Source organism: Leucoraja erinacea, chromosome 11 (genome assembly GCF_028641065.1).
Source record: "Leucoraja erinacea ecotype New England chromosome 11, Leri_hhj_1, whole genome shotgun sequence".
In the NCBI taxonomy this organism is placed as follows: Eukaryota; Metazoa; Chordata; class Chondrichthyes; order Rajiformes; family Rajidae; genus Leucoraja; species Leucoraja erinaceus.
This window is the reverse complement of record NC_073387.1, coordinates 727,532-750,663: the sequence shown is the minus strand read 5'-3', so window position 1 is coordinate 750,663 and position 23,132 is coordinate 727,532. Positions and strand designations below refer to the sequence as shown.

The following is a 23,132-nucleotide window of genomic DNA, read 5'->3' as shown; positions in this document are numbered from 1 at the left end:
ATAGGTTAATTGGCTTATGCCTATTGTGAGGGATATGAAAGTGGGATAATGTAGAACGAATGTGTGGGTGATACTTGGTCAGCATGGACTCAGTGGACTGAAGGGCAGTGTGTTTCCAAGCTGTAACACTGAAGAACAATGACTGGTGGAAGGTTTTTGTGGACTCTTTGTATGGGGCCATGCTGTGAGTGTGCAATGGCTGTCAGGATAGATGACAGTTATAATGATGAGTCGTGCAAACAAAAGCAAAGCATGGAGTTTGAAAGGATTATTCAAAGTGAAAAGGTTAAGGATATCAGCAGAAACAATGTCAGAACATGCACCAAAAGAAGCCATGCGGCAGCCTCTTGAGCCAATGATTTAGCTGATCTCCTCCCTCAGTCTTGTTTCCCACCGATATCCATATTTGATGATTCCAAGGATGTTAAACGTATAGTGGTTGCAGTTTTCAATAACCTAATCCTCTGGAATTTAAATATTCCTTACCCATTGAATGAGGCACGTGTCTTCATTTGAGTCCTAAACTAGCACATTTTTCTCCTCAGTTCTAGCCAGGGGAAATAGCTCTCAGCACCAGTCTTCAACGGGATCCTCTCCTTCTAAACTCCAGCGAGTATGGGCCAATCTTATTCTGCCTTTGTGGGGCATCTCAAGAGTGGGTATAGTAGTATACAATTAAGTTACTGGATTAGTAAATTGAATTTGAGAGGTGATTCAGTTTGAGGAGTTTAATAGCATAGGGCATACAGCATCGATGGAGCATTGAGAAACTTGGTGTACAACACTGCTCAGTAAATGTGACAGTAAAGGTAGATAGGATGGCGAAGAAGGTATGGGGGATGGATGCTGGCCTTCATTAGCTGAGCATAGAGTATACTTTTGTAGACACAGATGGAATACAGTTCCAATCATCACATGATACAAAGGACGTGAATGCACTTTTGAAAGTCTGGAATGCACTTTTGAGATTCACCAGCATTTTGCCTGGAATGAAATCCCGTGGTGACGATCAGTTGGAGAGGATGGATGGATAGTGAGAAACTTATCCCTTTAATGGAGATGACAAAGAATAGAAGCCATAGGTGAGGAAGTAAGTCTGTTAAAGAAGTAAGAGGAAATCTTAAAAAAAAAGAAAATGCACCCAGAATCTGGAGTGCACTGCTGAGAAGATGCTGGAGGCAGAGCCTCTCAACACTTGGAGCCTCAGCAATTTTAACTATGACACTATCGCACTGTTGTACACCAAGAGTACTGTGCATAGAAACATAGAAAATAGGTGCCTTCTATAGATGCGCTGCAGAAAGCATTTTATCAGGATGCATCACAGCATGGTTTTGGAACAGCTCCATCCAAGACCACAAGAAATTACATAGAATAGTGGATGCCACACAGACCATCACACAAACCAACCCCCATTCCATTGGCTCCTTCACCACTGGCTGGCTCGGCAAGGCCAGCAGCATAATCAAGGATCAGTCGCAATCCGGCCACTCCCTCTTTGCTCCTCTACTATGGGGCAACAGGTACTACTGTCTACCTCACTGGAGACCCACAGACTGACTTTGATCGGACTACTGGCTTTATCTAGCACTAAACGTTATTTAAGTTATTCCCTTTGTCACGTATCTGTACACTGTGGATGGCCCGATTGTAATCATGTGTAGACATTCCGCCGACTGGTTAGCACGCAACAAAAACTGCGGTACACATGACAATGAACTAAACTCAAGTGTGTATTTAAGGAATGGCAATCACAGCTACACATAATATTCAGGTGTGTCCTTGTGGAAGTCCAGCAGAACTATAGCAAGATTCTTCTGTAGGAAGGAACTGCAGATGCTGGTTTACACCGAAGATAGACACAAAATGCTGGAGTAACTCAGTGGGAGTAAAGGGCCTGTCCCACATGGGCGTCATTTGCGGGTCATTTACGCGACAGGCCGGTAGTGACTGACGCACGACAGTCACGGGAAAATCGTCTAGCAGTACGACAGTCGCGCGCCAAATGCTCTTGAGGGGCCCGCATCTTTTGGTAGCCATTTGCGATGTCGTTCGTACTTATTCCGATCTCCTTGGCAAGGATTTTCCCAGTGAAAATCAAAGATACTATGGTGAAGATTTTTCAAAACTACGCGCGCTTTATACCCAGGTGGTCACGTGGTGCGGCGCTCCAATAACGTGCAATTGGCGCGCCGACAGCGTACGGGCGGCGCATGGTTACGGACGTTGACGCACGGTGACGCGTAATAAATTAGCGTAGGCAATGTTCGTGCGTCACCGTGTGTATCCATCCATCACCACGTGCTACTCGTACGCTGTCAATACGTCAGCGTATGCCATCAGTATGTCAGCGTGCGCGAGGGATATGTCATGCAGGTGCCGCGCGAGGATTTTGAGCGCTGCAAAATCCTGGGGGTTTTGCAGTTACCGCACTTCACTGCATACGCCACCAAGTCTCGCCACACGCCATGCGCGCATCACGACAATCCAACCAATATATTAGGATGTCGCGTAAATGAGGTGCAAATGTCGCCCAAGTGGGACAGGCCCTTTACCCTTCTTCAGGCTGAGAGTCAGGGGAGAGGCAAACAAGCAAGATTCCTGTCCTGCTATTGTCCTTGCAATAATGAGTACTGCATGCTGAATCTGCACTTCCTGTGCAAGCACACTCTGTACATTAACATTTCCTATTTCCAGCCATGGAGTCACATAGCACAGAATCAAGACTTTGGCCCAACTTACCCATGTCGACCCAGATGCCCAATCTACACTCGGCCCACTCTATCCATCCACCTGATCTATTGAATCTCATGATTTTACACATGATTTTAATATCATGATTTTAAGATCACCCCTCAGCCTCCTGCGCTCTAAGGAAGATAGTTCTAGCCGGCCAAGCCTCTTCCTATTGCTCAGGTCCTCAAGTCCTGGCAAACGGCCTGGTGAGTCTGCTCTGCACTCTTTCCATCTTAACATCCTCCCTACAGCAATATAGGACAGCTTCCTGTGGCATAGCTCTCTTACCGTTCTTTACTTATACTGTCTGAAAAGAGATAATAACACACTCCCTGACATTGTTTACATTCCCATCATGATATCCACTCATCCCATAAACATTCTGCATCCCTTTGCAAGCGATTTGTCTCCGCCTCACACTTATCTATCATGTACTTTCATCCAGTAATTAATTCAGATTTTAAATAGAGGACATGGTACAGTTCCCATTGGTACCTTTTTGTCCTTTAATCTTATTTATGCTGAAATGTTCAACAACTGAAAGTAGCAAGAGAAGAGTGGAACTTCTATAAGGCCATACACTGAAGCAAGGACAGTTTTGGTTTCGTAGCTGAAAGCATTTAGCATCCCAGAGCAACTTCAAAGCCATGACCAATGACATAGAAACATAGAAACATAGAAATTAGGTGCAGGAGTAGGCCATTCGGCCCTTCGAGCCTGCACCGCCATTCAATATGATCATGGCTGACCATCAACTCAGTATCCCGTACCTGCCTTCTCTCCATACCCTCTGATCCCCTTGGCCACAAGGGCCACATCTAACTCCCTCTTAAATATAGCCAATGAACTGGCCTTAACTACCCTCTGTGGCAGAGAGTTCCAGAGATTCACCACTCTCTGTGTGAAAAAAGTTCTCCTCATCTCGGTTTTAAAGGATTTCCCCCTTATCCTTAAGCTGTGACCCCTTGTCCTGGACTTCCCCAACATCGGGAACAATCTTCCTGCATCTAGCCTGTCCAACCCCTTAAGAATTTTGTAAGTTTCTATAAGGTCCCCTCTCAATCTCCTAAATTCTAGAGAGTATAAACCCAGTCTATCCAGTCTTTCTTCATAAGACAGTCCTGACATCCCAGGAATCAGTCTGGTGAACCTTCTCTGCACTCCCTCTATGGCAATAATGTCCTTCCTCAGATTTGGAGACCAAAACTGCACGCAATACTCCAGGTGTGGTCTCACCAAGACCCTGTACAACTGCAGTAGAACCTCCCTGCTCCTATACTCAAATCCTCTTGCTATGAAAGCCAACATACCATTTGCTTTCTTTACTGCCTGCTGCACCTGCATGCCTACCTTCAATGACTGGTGTACCATGACACCCAGGTCTCGCTGCATCTCCCCCTTTCCCAATCGGCCACCAGCATAATGAGTACATGACTACTGCCTTAGAAGGCTTAGGGAGTTCGGCATGTGTTGTACACCCCTTGCGAACCTCTACAGATGTGCTGTAGAAAGCATTTTATCAGGATGCATGTTTTGGGATCAGCTCCACCCAGGACCGCCAGAAATTGCAGTGAGTTGTGGGCATAGCCCAGACCATCACGTAAACCAACCTCCCTTGCATTGACTCCATCTGCACTTCACGCTCCCTCGGCAAGGCCACCAGCATGATCAAGGACCAGTCTCACCCCAGTCACTCCCTCTGCTCCCCTCTCCCATCAGGCAAAAGGTACAGACATTTGAAAACACATATCTCCATATTCAGGGGCAGTTTCTTCCTAGCTGTAATCAGGCAACTGAACGATCCTGTCATCAGTTAGAGTGCTGTCCTGATCTCCCATCTACCTCACTAGAGACCTTTAAACTATCTTTAGTCAGACTTTATCTTGCACTAAATGTGTATCCTTTATCCTGTATCTGTGCACTGTGATGATTGTGTTCATGTATAGTCTTTTCTTTGACTGGATAGCACCCAAACAAAAGCTTTTCACGGTATCTCAATACACATGACGAATCTATATTGTCATGTGTACTCGGATACAGTGAAATAAATAGTTTTGCATTCCATCCAATCAATTATACCAGACGCAAGAAATTACGGATTCTGAAGAAGGGTCCCAAGCTGAAAAAGTCTGAAGAAGGGCCCTGACTCAAAAAGCTGCTTATCCACGTCCTCTACAGATGCTGCCTGACCTGCTGAGTTACTCCAGTTCTTTGTGATTTGCCCAAATTAAGCTATACATGAGTACAATCAAGCCATACATAAGGACAACAGGTAGTGAAGAGAGAAACATAGCCAGACTGCAGACTGTCGTGATACAGTATCATAGAGTTGCTGCTTCAGAGAAAGTGCAGATTTTAAAAAAATTGCAAGGGCCACAATGAGGTTGGTTGGGAGATCGGAGACTGCCCTATTAGCTTGTGTGAAGTTCATTCAGTAGTTTGATAGCAACAGGGAATTTTACATACCTATCAAGTCTCCCCTCAACACCCGGCATTCCAGAGAAAACAATCCAAGTCTATCTAACCTCTGCGTGTAGCTGAAAACACCTAACGTCCTTTACACCCTCTCCAAAGCGCTTGCATCTTTCCAGAACTGCACACAATATTCCAAATGTGGCCTAACCAAAGTTCTACCGAGCTGTATCGTCACTTCCTGACTCTTACACTCAATGTTGTTTGTGATACACAGTGACCTCCATAATGTTTGGGACAAAGGCCCATCATTTATTTATTTGGCTCTGTCCTCCACAGTTTGAGATTTTAATAGAAAAAAATCATATGTGGTTAAAGTGTCCGATTTTAATAAAGGTACAGAGGCAAATAAATAAAGGATGTGGTTTTGTCCAAACATTATGGAGGGCACTGGTAATAAATAGCCTGTGTGTAAATGTAGACGGGTTGGTGAATATGTTTGCTGATGACACCAATATTGGATGAGTTACGACAGTGAGGAATGCTGTCAGAACATATAGCGGGATATAGATCAGCTGCAGAAATGGGCAGAGAAATGGCAGATGGAGTTCAAACCAAGCAAGTGGAAGGTGTTGCACTTTGCTAATTTGAATATAAGGAGAGAGTATACAGTTAATGGTTAGTTCCTTAACAGTGTTGATGTGCAGAGGGATCTTGAAGTACAAATTTACACCTCACTGAAAGTGTCAGCACAAGTAGTACGGGTGGTAAAGGAGGCACATGGTATACATGCCCTCATTGTGGGGGCATTGAATATGTCAGGAAGTCATGATGCAGCTTTATAAGACTTTGGTTAGGCTGCATTTGGAGTATTGTGTGCAGTTCTGCTCTGTTTCCCTGGAGCCACTAGTGGACATAGCTGTAAGGTGAGAGGGGGAAAGTTTCATGAAGATGTGTGGGGCAAATGTTTTTACACAGAGGGTGAAGGGGGCTTGGAACCCATTGCCAGGAGTGGTGGTGGTGGAGGCAGATATGATAGTGGCATTTGAGAGGCTTTCAGATAAAAGTGCAGGGAATAGAGGGACATGGATCATGTACAGGCAGATCAGTTCAGCTAGGCATCATGTTTGGCACAAACACTGTGGGCTGAAGGGCTTATCCTGTGCTGTACTGTTCTATGTTCTTTTCAGCCATGTTCAGCCATGATCATATTGAATGGCGGTGCAGGCTCGAAGGGCCGAATGGCCTACTCCTACACCTATTTTCTATGTTTCTATATTTTATCAAACCATGTGATGATACTAGGTCACCTGAGGAGATGTTATCTCACAAATGGTCATAAAAGATTTCTCAGGCATCTCTAAGGTGGGAAAGATAGATTCTGAGGCATTAATGATGACAGTCCAGTGTTTGTTGCTATTATTGATGAAGCAATAAAAAACTTGATTTTGGATGAGGTCAGAATCGGAGGTGTGTAGAAATGTTTGGCTGGAGATGATTAAGGGAGAGAGGAAAGGGAAAAGCCATTGAGAGACATGAAACTGAGGCATCTCTGGATCATGAATCAACACAATTCAGATTCCCTGCACCACGAACATTTCACTGGTACTCAAGCCACTTTGCTCCATTGTGACAGTCACTAGAAACCATTGCTCGTTTGTACATGTTCAGGAGACGGGTTTCTGGTATAACAAGGCTTTCCCAAACGTTTCTTTGATCCTAGATTGTAGAGGAGTTATGGGAGGAAGAATTTATCGAGCGCTGTTTTCAGGAAATGCTGGAGGAAGAAGAGGAGCATGAATGGTTTATTCCAGCAAGGGATCTTCCCCAGACCATTGGACAGATCCAGGATCAACTCAGTGGGCTCATGATCAACAGCAGCGGATCACTGGAGAACATCGTGGTAAGGACAAGCTCATATCTGAATGAGAACATGGTGCGGGGCAAACATGGATGACACCGTGTTGTGTGGATGCTTTATAGGAGAAAGTAATGTCATTCCTTTGTTTTAGATAACCTTTACAAAATGGAAGATGGATCTGTTCCTTTCTGTATGTGGACGTTTCTCTGTCACTCGCTCCCCTTTTCTGGCTATGTTGTCCTTGCTCTCACTGGCTCTTGGCTCCTTTTGCACCTCTCTCTCCCTCTCCCTCTCTCTCTCTCTCTCTCTCTATCTCACTCTCCCTCCCCTCCCTCTCTCCCCTCATTTCTGGGATGATTTTTGTGGATCTCCAATGGACCCTCTCGAATGCCTGATTTGCAAATGATCTTTTTGAAAACTACCACACCCAAGTCCCTTTGGACCAATTTCTGAGCTCCCCTCATTTAGAAAATATTCTACACCTTCACCCGTACTACTATAATGCATAACTGCACTTTGCTATTCAATTTTCCATCTGGTTCTTTGCCCACTCTCCCAACCGGCGGTCCAAGTCCTTTTGCAGAGTCCGCGCTTTCTCCACACCACCTGCCCCTCCACCTATCTTCGCATCATCTTACTGCCATGACATTCTCCTGAACTGATGAAGCAGGTTAATTGGCTTCTGTAGATTTCCCCTGGTGTGTAGGATGCAAAACTGGTATAACATAGAAATAGTGTACAGGTGATCGTTGCTCAGTGTGGGCTCGGTGGGCCGAAGGGCTTGTTTCCACGCTATATCTCTAAAACCTCCTTTTCTCCCCCACATCTCTATATCTCATGTAGCACCTGTATCCTACAACATTATGCTGTCATTCCTGTTCCTCTCTTACCCAGGTTTCCATAATGGCTACAAAATCCCAGTCACACGGACCTATCAATACCCTGATTTATCCATCGTGCATGTCAGGACTCGAATTGAAATAAATGCAATTCAATCCAACAGTCCTTCCTCGCTCCCTGTTGTGCTCTTGCCTATTCTATCCACTAAACTTTCTTTCATCACTTTCCATACTGACTATCAGCCTCTCACCTTCCTCAGTCTTACATCCCCCCCCACCCATGTAACATTGGCAAACCCGCCTGCCTGAATATTGGTTCCCCTCCAGTTTAGGTGCAACCCGTCCCTCTTGTACAGGTCACCTCTGCCTCCGTAGAGATCGCAATTGTCCAAACATCTGAATCACTGCTCCCTGCACCAACATCTCAGCCACACTTTCATCTGCCCTATCAACATTATCCAATAGCACCAAGGATAATCTCAAGACATTTTATATAAATAAAGGACGGAAAGAGAAGCAGAGAGAGTGGGTTTCACAGGAGATGGGCAAGATCCTCAATGAGGATCCTCCATCCTCCTGACTCAACCGTGGAGAAAGACAGGAGGATGGAGGAACTTGGGGCAGTTATTGGGAATGTCTTGAGAGCCGTCTGTATTCAGTCGAGGAGGTGCTGAAGGTCCTGATGCACATGAAGATAGATAAATCTCCCGGACCTGAGCAGATACATCTTGCGTCATTGTAGGAAGCAAGAGAGGAAATTGCGGGAGCCCTGGCCAAGATTTATGAGTCGTCATTAAATACATCAGAGGTGCCGGATGACTGGAGGGTGGCAAATATTGTGCGTCTATTCACGAAGGGCTGCAGGGAAAATGCTGGGAACTATAGGCTAGTGAGCTTAACATCTGTAGTCGGAAAGTTACTAGAGAGTATTCTGAGGGATAGGATATACAGATGAAGAAGGGTCGCCTTTTCCTTCTCTCCATAGATGCTGCCTCACCCGCTGAGTTTCTCCAGCATTTTTGTCTACCAGGCATTCAAATAGATAAGGATAGTCACAGGCCGCCAGGGTGGTTTTGTACGAGGGAGATCGTGTCTCAGAAATCTGATTGAACTTTTTAATGATGTGATCAAAAAGGTTGATGAAGGCAGAGATGTATATATTAATTTCAGCAAGAAAACATAGAAAATAAGTGCAGGAGTAGGCCATTCGGCCCTTCGAGCCTGTACCGCCATTCAATAAGGAGAGGTTGGCCAGGCTAGGGTTCTATTCCTTGGAGCACAGCAGGACGAGCGGCGATCTTATAGAGGTGTACAAAATCATGAGAGGAATAGATTGGGTAGACACACAGAGTCTCTTGGCCTGAGTAGGGGAATCGAGGAACAGAGGACATGGGTTTAAGGTGCGGGAGGAAAGATTTAGTAGGAACCTGAGGGGTAGCTTGTTCACACAAAGGGTGGTGGGTGTATGGAAGAGCTGCTGGAGGAGGTAGTTGAGGCAGGCACTATCCCAATGTTTAAAAAACATTTAGACAGTTACATGGATAGACAGGTTTAGAGGCAGGTGCCACTATCATTGATAGGACATGTTGGTCGGTGTGGACAAGTTGGGCCGAAGGGCCTGTTTCCACGTTGTATCACTCTATGATATCTTCCTGTTCCTACCCTCCTGGCAGATGGCACTGGGAGTAATCCAGAGATTATTATCCAGCAGGTCCTGCTTTGTAACCTTTTTGTCTCGCTCCCTATATTCGCCCCTATTCCTACCAATGTCATTTGTGCCAATGTGCACAACGACTAATGGCTGCTCACACTCCCCGCTTGAGAATGTCATGCAGCATCTCCGAGACATACTGGACCCTAGCAACAGGGAAGCAACACACAATCCTGGAGTCTCAATGCTGTCACAGAATCTCCTATCTGCTCCCCTAACAATAGAGATACCTACCACTATGGCTCTGCCTGATATTACTCTTTGTTGCTGTGCCTCATAACCAGGCTCAGTGTCACTGCCCTATTGCTGTTCACCCCTTATGGACCATCCCCCCGCAACAGAATCATAGAAACATAGAAAATAGGTGCAGGAGTAGGCCATTCGGCCCTTCGAGCCTGCACCGCCATTCAATATGATCATGGCTGACCATTCAACTCAGTATGCCATCCCTGCCTTCTCTCCATACCCCCTGATCCCTTTGGCCACAAGGGCCACATCTAACTCCCTCTTTAATATAGCCAATGAACTGGCCTCAACTACCTTCTGTGGCAGAGAATTCCACAGATTCACCACTCTCTGTGTAAAAAATGATTTTCTCATCTCGGTCCTAAAAGACTTCCCTTTTATCCTTAAACTGTGACCCCTTGTTCCGGACTTCCCCAACATCGGGAATAATCTTCCTGCATCTAGCCTGTACAACCCCTTAAGAATTAAGAATCCAAAAGGTTATGCCTGTATTGAAGAGAAATGGTCTCTTGCACTCTCTGCCTGCTCCCTTTCCTCATGGTCACCCACCTACTCTCTTCCTGAGCACTTTTCTATAACTCCTCTCTATGAATCCAACTGCAGTTCCCTATCGTGGTCTGTAAGGAGCTGCACCTTGACACAATACCCACGGGTGTAGTCATCAGGGACACCAGCAGTTTCCTGACTCACCACATCCTGCAGGAGGAACATGGCACCATTCTACACTATCACCACCAAAGGACAAAATAGCACAATAATCACACACGACAATGTGGAACAGCAGCTTCTGTAAAATTGTCCTAAGCGTGTAGGATAAAACTAGTGTATGGGTGATTGCTGGTCAGGATGCACTCGGTGGGCCGAAGGGCCTTTATTGACACTGTGTCTCAAAACTAAACAGCAGACTGTACCTTTACGCCTTGTCCTCCTCTGCTGAGCTTCTTCGCCGAAACCTCTTGAGCGAAAGCATCACACTTACCCTCAATGTAGCAGTTCACTGCAACACAGCCTGTCTCCCAACATGGCCGCTCCCATTAGCCCCCTCCGCTACAACTTGCCTTTTTATTAGCTGCTCAGTTAGCCAAGTTTGATCACTTGACCAAATCCAACAGCTGCATCTTAAACTCTCCTGCTGCTGCAACACTGGAATAGACTCTCTACTAATCCAATGCCTTTTAATCCAACTACGGTAGTGGTTCATGTTAGTTTTTCAGATTGGAAGCCTGTGACTAGTGGTGTGCAGCAGGGATTGCTGCTGGCCCATTGCGGCTTGTCATCTATATGGATGATTTGGATGAGCATGTACAAGGCATGGTGAATACGTTTGCAGATGACACTGAAGTAAGTGCTACCATAGACAGTGAAAATGGTTGACAGAAAACACTCAGAGATCTTGATCAGCTGTGCAAGTGGGCAGGGGAATGACGAATTGAGTATAATTAAGATAAGTGTGGGCTGTTGTATTTTGGCATGCCAAACCAGGGATGAATGTTGACAATGAACAGGACTGTCCACAAGAGTATTGTAGAGCAGAGGGATCAACAGTTATTTATACAGAGCTCCTGGAAAGTAGGATCAAAGGTAGAAAGCGTGGTGAAGAAGGCTTTTGGTATGTTGGCCTTCATCAGTCGGAATTGAGCATGGAAGTTGGGTCATTATGTTACATTCATATAAGATGTTGGTGAGGCTGCACCTGGAGCATTAAAGTATTGTGATCAGCTTTGATCTGTTATAGAAAGCTTAGCATTACGCTGGAAAATGGAGATTACGAGGAATGTCACGACTCAATGGCATGAGCTTTGGGGAGAAGTTGGATAGGCTAGGAGTTACTCCTTAGAATGCAGGAGGCTGAGGAGTGATGACATTATAGTGTATACAATCATGAGGGGAATAGATAAGGTGAATGCAGAGTATCTTTCTCAGGGTAAGGGAATCAAGAACTAGAAGACATAGGGTTAAGATGAGAGGAGAAGTACTAATAGGAACCTGAGGGAGAAATGGTGGGCATATGGACAGGCAGAATGGTGGGCATATGGAATGAACTGCCAGAGGAAGTAATTGAGGTAGATAGAATAACAACATTTAAAATACATTTGGACAAGTACATGGATAGGAAAATATTTAGAAGGACATAGGTTAAATAGGCAAATGTGAGAGGCTTAGATGGGGCATCTTGGTTGGCATTGGACGAGGTGCGCCTGTTTCCATGCTGTTGGACTTTGGCTCCATTTATCCCTTGTATCCTGATAACTTTCACATCTCAATCACTCCCTGATCTATTCCTACAATGATGTCTTTGCTGCTGCTTCTCTATGTGTCATTTGACACACTCTTTCCTTTACTCTGACCCTTTATCCCTCTCTCTTTCCTGCCTGTAAATTCTTTTTGCTTTTACTCTACCACTGTTGACCCACCCCTCCCCTCCCCTCCCCTCTTGGACACCAAGGAGAGTACACTATAACAGATAATGCCAGCCAGCATCTTGCAGAAAGGGATAGTGCATATATACAGTGCCCTCCATGATGTTTGGGACAAAGACCCATCATCTACTTATTTGCCTCAGTATTCCACAATTTGAGATTTGGAATAGAAAAAAAATCACTTGTGGTTAAAGTGCACATTGTCAGATTTTAATAATTTAAAAATAAATTGGGCATATGGATGAGAAGGGATTTTTATACATTTGTTCGGCACGGACTTGTAGGGCCGAGATGGCCTGTTTCATTTCTTTGCCTCATTACAAAAATCAGTGTTTACACATTTTGGCCCCCCCCCCCCCCCCCCCCCCCCCCCCCCCCCCCCCCCCCCTCATTTCTGGGCACCATAATGTTTGGGACACAGCAATGTCATGTTTAGTATTTTGTTGCATATCCTTTGCATGCAATGACTGCTTGAAGTCTGCGATTCATGGAAATGGGTGTCTGGTCTGTATTGCAGCCATCTTTAGCTTATGCTTGTTTTGGGGGCTAATCCCCTTCAGTTTTCTCTTCAGCATATAAAATACGTGCTCAATTGGGTTCAAATCGGGCGATTGACTTGCCCACTCAAGAATTGACCATTTTTTTAGCTTTGAAAAACTCTTTTGTTGCTTTAGCAGTATTTTTGGGATCATTGTCTTGCTGTAGAATGAACCGCCGGCCAATGAGTTTTGAGGCATTTGTTTGTATTTGAGCAGATAGGATGTGTCTATACACTTCAGCATTCATTATGCTACTGCCATCAGCAGTTGTATCATAAATGAAGATAAGTGAGCCAGTACCTTCAGTAGCCTACATGCCCATACATAACACCACCACCACCGTGTTTCACAGATGAGGTGGTATGGTTTGGATCTTGGGCAGTTCCTTCTCTCCTCCATACTTTGCTCTTGCCATCACTCTGATATAAGTTAATCTTCGTCTCATCTGTCCACAAGACCTTTTTCCAGAACTGTGGTTGCTCTTTTAAGTACTTCTTGCAAACAAATCTGGCCACCCTATTTTTACGGCTAACCAGTGGTTTGCATCTTGCAGTGTAGCCTCTGTATTTCTGTTCATGAAGTCTTCAGTGGTCAGAAAGTGGTCATTGACAAATCCACACCTGATTCCTGAAGAATGTTTCTGATCTGTCGGACACGTGTTTGGGGTTTTTCTTTATTATAGAGATAATTCTTCTGTCATCAGCTGTGGAGGTCTTCCTTGGCCTGCCAGTCCCTTTGCGTTTAGTAAGCTCACCAGTGCCCTCTTTCTTCTTAATGATGTTCCAAACAGTTGATTTTGTAAGCCTAAGGTTTGGCTGATGTCTCTAACAGTTGTATTCTTGTTTCTCAATCGCATAATGACTTTGTTGACTTTCATTGGCACAACTTTGGTCCTCATGTTGATAAACAGCAATAAAAGTTTCCAAAGGTGATGGAAAGACTGGAGGAAATACTAGGTGCTGAGAGCTCTCTTATACCTGCATTAAGGAGGCAATTACAAACGCCTGTGAAGCCATGTGTCCCAAACATTATGGTGCCCTGAAATGGGGGGACTATGTATAAACACAGCTGTAATTTCTACATGGTGAAACCAAAATGTAGAAAAATGGCGTTTAATAAAATCTGGCAATGTGCACTTTAACCACAAGTGATATTACAAATCTCAAATTGTGGAGTAAACATAGAAACATAGAAAATAGGTGCAGGAGTAGGCCATTCCGCCCTTCGAGCCTGCACCACCATTCAATATGATCATGGCTGATCATCCAACTCAGTATCCTGAACCTGCCTTCTCTCCATACCCCCTGATCCCTTTAGCCACAAAGGCCACAGCTAACTCCCTCTTAAATATAACCAATGAACTGGCCTCAACTACCTTCTGCGGGAGAGAATTCCAGAGATTCATCACTCTCTGTGTGAAAAAAGTTTTCCTCATCTCGGTCCTAAAAGATTTCCCCTTTATCCTTAAACTGTGACCCCTTGTTCTGGACTTCCCCAACATCGGGAACAACCTTCCTGCATCTAGCCTGTCCAACCCCTTAAGAATTTTGTAAGTTTCTATAAGATCTCCCCTCAATCTTCTAAATTCTAGCGAGTACAGATGCAAATGAATAAATGATGGATCTTCATTCGAATCAAGGTATGCCAATTAATGGTACAAACGGAATTAAATAGGTTTAAGTGTATTAGCCATTACAGAATAGTTGCAAAATAATGCATTTCAAGATTGGAATCTGAATCTGATCAAGATTGGAAATTAAGTAAAACAGAATATTTAAATTTTGGAGGAAATACAAAAAAATATAAAAGGAAGGGTGGTAGCTGATATAAAAATGTACAGTTTAGTAGGTGAATCTCAGCTCAGGAAATCAATTAGTGAAATCAGTTTGTAGGTGTTTATTCTGACTGTTTTCTATCTGTTGACCAATCCCCATTGCCACTAGTATATTACATAAAAACCGTGTACACTAATTTTGTGAGAGTGCGAGATGACTGAAGGTCTCTAAAAGAATGATGGCAATGCAGGACACAGTATAAATTGAGAAAGTATTGGTGTCTGTAAAAGGGTGATACATTGACCAATTTACACATAGGCGAGATAAACCAATTGATCAGTAGTAGTAGCAGGTGAATTCAAGGAGTTTGTAAGAGATTATTTTATGAATCAAGCAACCAAAGAGCCAGGAAACGGGTTAATTTTAGAGGAAATACAAGGAACTGCAGATGCAAGGAACTGTACATACAAAAAAAGATACAAAGTGTTGGAGTAACTATCTAGTTTTGTGTAATGGGAGATCGTGATCAGTTAATTAAGAGGAGTATCAGGGGATTGATCACAACATGATAACATGTTGTATGAATTTGAAACCAGGATTTAAAATAATGAACTGGGAAGGTATGAGCATAGAAAGTTATTGTAAATTGGGAAATACACTGAGGGCTATGCAACAAAATAGTGGCTAGCCTTTAAAGAGATAATGCCGTTTCTAAGTTATACACATCCCTTTAAGGCAACAAATATGAACAGGACATGTGCTGCAGCTGTCAACCAAAATAAGTTTAAAAAAAAAAATAAGGGAAATTAATTCAAATTTCCAAGCCCTTGTTCCCTCATCTTTACTATGGATGTTCAGTCACGACACCTATATCCCCCACCGGGAGGACCTTAAAGCCCTCTGTTTCATCCTCGACCGCAGAGCCAGCCAATTTTCCTCTACTAACACTCTCCTCCACCTAGCAGAGCTGGTCTTCACTCTTGGCACCTTCTCCTTCAATGTTTTCCACTTCCTCAAAATCAAAGGCGTAGCCATGGGCACTCGCACAGACCCCAGCTATGCCTGCCTCTTTGTAGGGTACATCGAACAATCCCTGTTCCTGGCGTACACTGGCCCTATCCCCCGAACCCTTTTCTCCGCTACATTGATGACTGCATCTGTGCTGCCTCCTGCACCCATGCAGAAGCATAGACTTCACTACCAATATCCAACCATCACTCAAATTCACTTGGACTATCTCCGACATCTCCCTCCCCTTTCTTGATCCCACTGTCTTCATCACAGGAGATAGACTATTGACTATTATAAACCTACTGCCTCCCACAACTATCTAGACTCCACCTCTTCCCACACTGTCTCCTTCAAAGACTATCCCCTACTCATTCCTCCATCTACGCTGCATCTGCACCCAAGATGGGGTGTTCCAATATCTGAATGTCCTCATTGTTTAGGGAACGGGGATTCTCCTCTTCTGTCGTGGATGAGGTCCACGTCTCCTCTGTACCCTGCAGCACTCTTGCTCCCCCTCCCCCCAGTTGCAACAGGGACAGAGTCCCCCTTGTCCTCACCTTTCACCCCATCAGCTGTCGCATGCATAATCTTCCGACATTTTTGCCACCACCAATGGGATCCCACCAGTTGTAAAATTTTCCCATCTCCACCCCAGACGTAACCCTTACTTTCCCCCTTGCTCCGTCCCTACCTCATCTTAGTTCTCCAACTAGTTCTACTATCCTCCTGATTAAATATTACTGATTGCATGCCGCGTAGTCACCTTCCCCTCAGCTAATAATAAACCATTCTATAGGGCACCACCCTTGCTTCCGCTCCCCCCAGTCGCAACAGGGACGGAGTCCCCCTAGTCCTCACCTTTCACCCCATCAGTCATCGCATACAACGCATAATTCTCCATCATTTTTGCCACCTCCAACAGCATCCCACCACTAGTCACATCTTCCCATCTCCACCCCTTTCCGCCTTCCACAGGAACCGTTCCCTCCACAAATCCCTGTTTAACTCACCCCCTTCCCACCCAAACCACCTCCTCCCCTGCAACCACCGGAAATGCAACAACTCTCCTTATAGCTCCTCCCTCGACTCTGTCCAGGGTCCCCGACAGTCCATTCAGGTGGGGCAGAGGTTCACTTGTACCTCCTCCAACCTCATCTTCTGTATCCGTTGTTCCAGTTGTGGACTCGTACATCGGCGAGACCAAACGTTGACCGGGCAAACTTTTTGCTGAACACCTTCACTCAATCTGCCTTGACCTACATGATCTCCCAGTTGCCAAACACTTTAACTACCCTTTCCATTCCCATACTGACCCTTCTGACCCAGGTCTACTTCATTGTCAGAGTGGGGCCAAATACAATTTGGAGGCATCTCATATTTGGGCAGTTTACAACCTAGCAGTATGATACTGATTTCTCTAACTTCAAGTAACCCTCTCTCTCTCCGCCCTACCCCCACCCTAGTCGTCATTCTAGTTTTACTGTCCTGTTGTGTTTCATTGTCTGTATAACTCGTTATCATCTAGCACACAGCCAACAATGGACCATTGTAGGCTCTACCTTTCCTTGATGATCGTCATGTTTTTGTAGATCTTTCATCCATTTGTTCTATATTTCTCTATATCATTGTCAATATCTCTCGGTTACCTTTCCCCTGACTCTCAGTCTAAAGAAGGGTCTTGACCCAAAACATCTCCTATTCCTCCTCTCCAGGGATGCTGCCTGGCCCGCTGAGTTACTCCAGCATTTTGTGTCTGTCTTTGGTTTAAACCAGCATCTGTTCTTTCCTACACAAAACAGAAAAAAAGAAAGTCATGCATACATGCATATATGTACATGCTTACATACACGCATGCTTACATACATACATATGTGTACATACATACAATAATGGAAAAGCAGTATACCAAGGATTGGGGATATTTCAGTATTCCACTAAAACCGAAGCATTGATAAAGAAAAGGAAAGTAGAATATGAATGAAAATGAGCGAGAATCATGAAAGCAACACTAAGAATTTCCATACCTAAGTAAAATGGAAAAGATAAGTGGATCCCCTGCAGACAGAGACAGGATTAATTTTATATGGTGGAATATGGAAACGGTAGAGAAATTAAACAAATATTTTGTATCTGTCTTCAGGGAAGAAGACACAGAAAACCTTCGGAAATATTGGAGAACTACAGGTCTCACGAGAATGAGGAGAAGAAATTAGAATTAGTAAAATCCTAGTATTGGATAAATGAATGGGACTGGAAAGCAATAAATGCCAGCCTGATTCCATACATCCTTAATTGTGCAGGAGCTGGTTGTTATCGTCCAAAGATTTTAGAATGGTTCTGTGCAATTGGAATTTAGCAAAGTAACCTCACTGCTTAAAGGAAAGGAAAGTAGATAGTAGACCAATTAATTTGACTTCCAGTACACCAATAGAAAGAAAAATGCTGGAATCTATTGTTAAGAATGTGTAGCAGGAGGCTGGCAAAATAAAGATAAGTTTGGACGGGAGCAGTGTAGATTTGTGACATTTGTTCGAAGAATTTTGAGCTTGCAGCAGAATAGGTAAGAAGAAACCAGTTGATATCGTATATTAGGATTTTGGGAAGGCCTCCAATAAGGTGCACCACAAAGAGGTTTTGGGTGCAACATTAGAGCGCATTGGATTACGACTGATGTGGGTTGAGGACTGGTTAACAAACAGAAATGCAAGAGTGGGAATAAACAAGTCATGTTGAGGTTGGAAGGCCGTGACCAGTGGACCCCAGATACCAGTGCAGGAACACCAATGGTTCACATCAATGATAGGGGATCAAGTAATGCAGGTAATAAAAAGAGGAAGACAGTGTGGACTGTGATGAGGATAGAGAGGCATTAGGGACATATAGGCAAAGAGAATGGATAGGGTTGTGGCAGATCACACATAATATGCAGAAAATTAGCAAATCTAGTTTTTTAATGGTGGGAGATGTTTGTGTTCAAGGAACCAGGGTGTCCTCATGTTGCTATAATTGTGTGTGGATTCAGAAAGCAATTAAGATGCAAAGCACAATGTGGTGAAGGCCAGTGTGCCCATGTGGCCTCTTTAATTCTTCACCTACTGGTGGTGCCATTTTCAAGGAGCTATGGACTTGTACCTCAAGGTAGATATTTTCCTCTCAGTTTCTCCATCTCTGCTGTCGCTTGTTGATATATCCCTCACCTACAATGTTTCCAGTCTTTATTTTAAGAGGTTATGAGCACAAGAGTGGAGATGCTTTGCTCCATTATACAGGGGCCTGGGGAATCTTGTTTACACATCTAGACCATATAACAGTACAGAACAGGAACAGAATGTCTGTGCCAACCATGATGCCAGTTTCAGCTGCTCCTGCCTTTATGTGGCTGGTATCCATTTCCTGCAGGTTCATGTGCCTGTCTAAATCTTTCTTAAATGTTGTTATCAGAAGTAATTTCACCCCCTCCCAGCAGCATGTTCTAGGCATCTACCGCTTAGGGTAAAATTACATGCCTTGTACATCTTTAAATCTAAATCTAAACCATCTATAATTTGACACTTCCCTCTAGGGGAACAAATTCTGACCAATATATTCTTTCTTTGCCTCTCTTAATCTAATACATTTCCATCAGGTCTTCCCTCAGCCTCCAACGCTCCAGAGAACACAATCCAAATCCTTAAACCTAATACTCTTTCATCCAGGCAACATCCTGGTGAAACCTTTGCACCCTCTCCAAAGCCCACACATCCTTATTGTAATGCGGCAATCAGAACTGCACACAATGCTCTAAATGTTGCTTAACTAAAGTTTTATACAACTGCAACATGGCTTCCTAACTTTTATACCCAACAGCCTGCCTTGTGCCATGGGCCTTCTTTACTTCTATATCTACTGGTGTTTCAAGAAGCAGTGGACTTGCAAACCAAGATAGATCTCTTTCTTCATCTCTGCCTCGGGTGTTATCGAAGTGAAGCTTTCTACTCCAGGTTGATAGAGCCCTCATTCACAATTGTTTTCATTTTCCGCACTTCTGCTCTTCCCTGAATGATTCCTTTCCCTTTGCATGGTTCCCGTTCCTCTGCTCATTTTGTGTCTGACTGCAAGTTTCATTTCTTTCTGAACGTTTCCCATCTCTCTGCATGCTTCAACGAACATGTAAGGTGAAAAGAACAGATCAAAGCCGACGATGATCAAGGAAATGTGCAATGGTTCATTATTGGATGAGGGGAAGGTAACAATGAGGCATACAAACAGTAAAATTAATCAGGAGGGCAGTGAAACTAGAAGGAGAGAACTAGGGTGGGGGAGGGACAGAGAGAGAGGGTTGCTTGAACTTAGAGAAATCACTATTCATACCGCTGGGTTGTAAGCTGCCCGTGAAATATGAGGTGTTGTTCTTCCAATTTATGTTTGGCCTTACTTGCACCTCCTCCCAACTCATCTACTGTATCCGCTGTTCTAGATGTGGACACCTATATATCGGGGAGGCCAAGCGCACACAGGGCGATCGTTTTGCTGAACAGTCTGCCCAGGCCTACGCAATCTCCCAGATGCTAAACACTTTAACTCCTCCTCCCATTCCCACACTGACCTTTCTGTCCTGGGCCTCCTCCACTGTCAGAGTGAGGCCCAATGTGAATTGGAGGAACATCATTTCTGCAGGAACGGACGGTGGGCCAAAGGGCCTGTTTCCGCGCTGTATCTCTAATCTAAACTAAATAAACTAAACAAAACCACTTGGCCGACTGCCATAATTCTTTTAACAATTGAAGGAAAATAGAATATCATACATTGCCTTACCATGTTTCTGCTTGCCCTCTTCTCCAAAGCCTGCACTGTGCCCTCTACTGACGTTTCCAACTTCAAAACAAACCTTCTCAAAATAGCTGCAAGAATCTCCCGCGCAGTGTTATAGTCAGAGCAGTACAGGATGAAACATGCCCTTTGGCCCACCATATCTATCATGCCTATGTATGCTAATGGTGTGGGGACCAGATAAGTACAGAACCAGAGCAGTGTGGTTTAGTCAATGTGTTGTCCAAACTTTAACATGACATCCCAACTCATATACTCAATGCCTCAAGTGATGAAGGCAAGCATGTCATCATACCCTGTCCCCTACCCTGGTTTAACTTCCCAAAATGCTTCACTTGACAAAAATGGATTCTTTCCTCTGACTGGAAGAGTGAATCACATCACCGTGTCTAATGTATCAGTTATACTTCCTCCTCGTGGTATTTTCTGTAAGAATCCTGCCAACTTACATCTGATTGAAACTGTTAACGCCGTTCACTTGGGAACTCCTCCACCTATGGATGAGTTGTTTGCTGAAATAGCATTTATAAAGATAAGTTTCAAATTCAAATTAAATTCCATCAAGAATCAATTCCACCTGAGAAGCAAGCGGGAAGTAAATCAGGGCAAAAAAGGGAAAGGAGATAGCTCAGGCAGGACCATCCCAAGAGATTTTATGTGTATATAAAGGGGAAAATTGTAACCAGGGAGAGAATCAGGAATCAAAGCGGTCAACTCTATGTAGAGTTACAGGAGGGGCAAGATCCTCAATGAGTATTTCTCCTCTGATTTTACTTTAAACAAAGCCCTGAGGGACTGGGGAACTTGGGGCAGTCAATGGAAGTGTCTTAAGAGCAGTCAGTATTACAGCCAAGTGGTGCTGAACATCTGACGTATATGAAGTTAGACAAATCTCCTCGACCTGATCAGATATATCCGAGGACACTGTGGGAAACTAGAGAGGAGATTGCAAGTGCTCTGGCTGAAATTGACAAGTCGTCATTAAATACTGGTGAGGTGCCAGAAGACTGGAGGGTGGCAAATGTTGTGCCTCTTTTCACGAAGGGCTGCAGGGAAAATGCTGGGGGCTACATTCTATAGTCTGAAAGTTACTAGAGAATATTCTGAAGGATAAGATAAACATGCATTTAGATGGCCAAGGGCTGATTAGGGATAGTCAACATGGTTTTGTATGAGGTAGGTCGTGTCTCACAAACGTTATTGAGTTCTTTGAAGATATGACCAAAAAGGTTGATGAGGGCAGAGCTGTAGATGTATATATCGACTTCGGCAAAGCATTTGACAAAGTTCTGCATGGTAGGCTGCTCTGGAAGGTTAGATCGCATGGGATCCAAGGAGAGATAGCTGAATGGCTTTATGGAAAGAAGCAGAGGGTGATGGTGGAAGGATGGTTTTCGGACCCGAGGCCTGTGACTCAGGGTTCAGTGCTGGGCCCATTGCTGTTTGTCATCTACATCCATGATTTGGTTAAGAATGTACATGGCATAATTAGCAAGTTTGCAGATGATGCTAAAGTGGGTGGTATAGTAGATAGTGGTTATCATAAGTTACAGCAGGATCTTGATCAATTCGACAAGTAGGCTGAGGAACGGTTGATGAAATTTTATACTGTACGGAGAAGTGTGAGGTGTTGCATTTCGGGGAGTCTAACATGGACAGGACCTACACAGTGAATGGTAGGCCTCTAGGAGTGTTGTAGAGCAGAGGGAACTAGAAGTGCAGGTACATAGTTCCTTGAAACTGGCATCACAGGTAGATAGGGTAATCAAAAAGGCTTTCGGCACATTGCCCTTCATCAGTCAGAGTACTGAGCATAGAGGTTGGGAGTTCATGTTACAGTTGTATAAGACATTAGTGAGGACAATGTGATTGAAGATGGCACCTGAATGTGGTGACATATTGCAAGCTGCACAACAGCAAATAATCAAATATACTAGTTCTGAGCTTAGCAGATAAAAGAAACAGCAAATATTAGTGCTGTAACTTACAAGCTCCTAATGCATTTAAACGCATTAGCGCTATTGCGATCTACCGACGGCAACGAGAATTCTGGATCGCAGGGGAATCCCCGACCTCGCGGGGATCGCAGGAACAGCGAGTACAGTACCTGGAAACAACAGGGAGGCCTCCAGTGTGTGTTCGGAAACATGGCCAACGGGCAGGACTATGTCAGACTGAAGCACAGGGGATTACGACCCACCATTCTACTGGCCAATGTACACTCACTGGTAAATAAAGTGGAGGATGTAAGGTCAAGGCTGCTTTTATCAAAGGAATACTGTCTGCTCTGTTTCACAGAGACATGTCTCACCACCAGCTCCCCAGATTTAGTCATCCAACCTGAAGGTTTCCCCATCCATCGTATGAACCAAACGCATCGCAGGCATCGGGGAAAGGGATAGGCAGGGCAGTCTGCCTCATGGTCAACTCTGCGTGGTGCTCAGATGTGGCAGTCCTGTCTAACTATCTGGCGGTGAAGTGTCGCCCCTTCTAACTCCTGACAAAATTCACCATTATCATCATGACGGCAGTGGACACCCCACCTTAGGCAGACGTCCGTCTAACACTGGAGGAGCGGCACACCGTGGGCAACAAACACCAATTTGAACATTGACATCTCCAATTTCAGATAGTCTTTGCTTTCTCCCTCCTTCCCCTCCTCTTCCCAGCTCTCCCACATAGCCTACAGTCCTCGCCTCTTCCATTTTTTTCCTCCCCCCCCCCCCACGACATCAGTCTGAAAAGAAGGGTCTCGACCCGAAACGTCACCTAT

At 44.4% G+C, this 23,132-nt stretch overlaps 1 protein-coding gene across 3 annotated transcripts in view; it reads left to right on the top strand.

Moving 5' to 3' along the window:
* Nucleotides 1–23,132, top strand: part of LOC129701403 (polyadenylate-binding protein-interacting protein 2-like) — a 63,539-nt gene that overhangs the window by 29,530 nt on the left and 10,877 nt on the right. For 2 of the 3 annotated variants that reach the window (XM_055642552.1, XM_055642555.1), the window contains exons 3-4: nt 6,872–7,051; nt 17,691–17,734. In XM_055642552.1, the coding sequence (XP_055498527.1) occupies nt 6,872–7,051; nt 17,691–17,734 (224 nt within the window). The remainder of the gene's footprint in view (nt 1–6,871; nt 7,052–17,690; nt 17,735–23,132) is intronic. The other variant, XM_055642554.1, reaches the window with a different exon arrangement.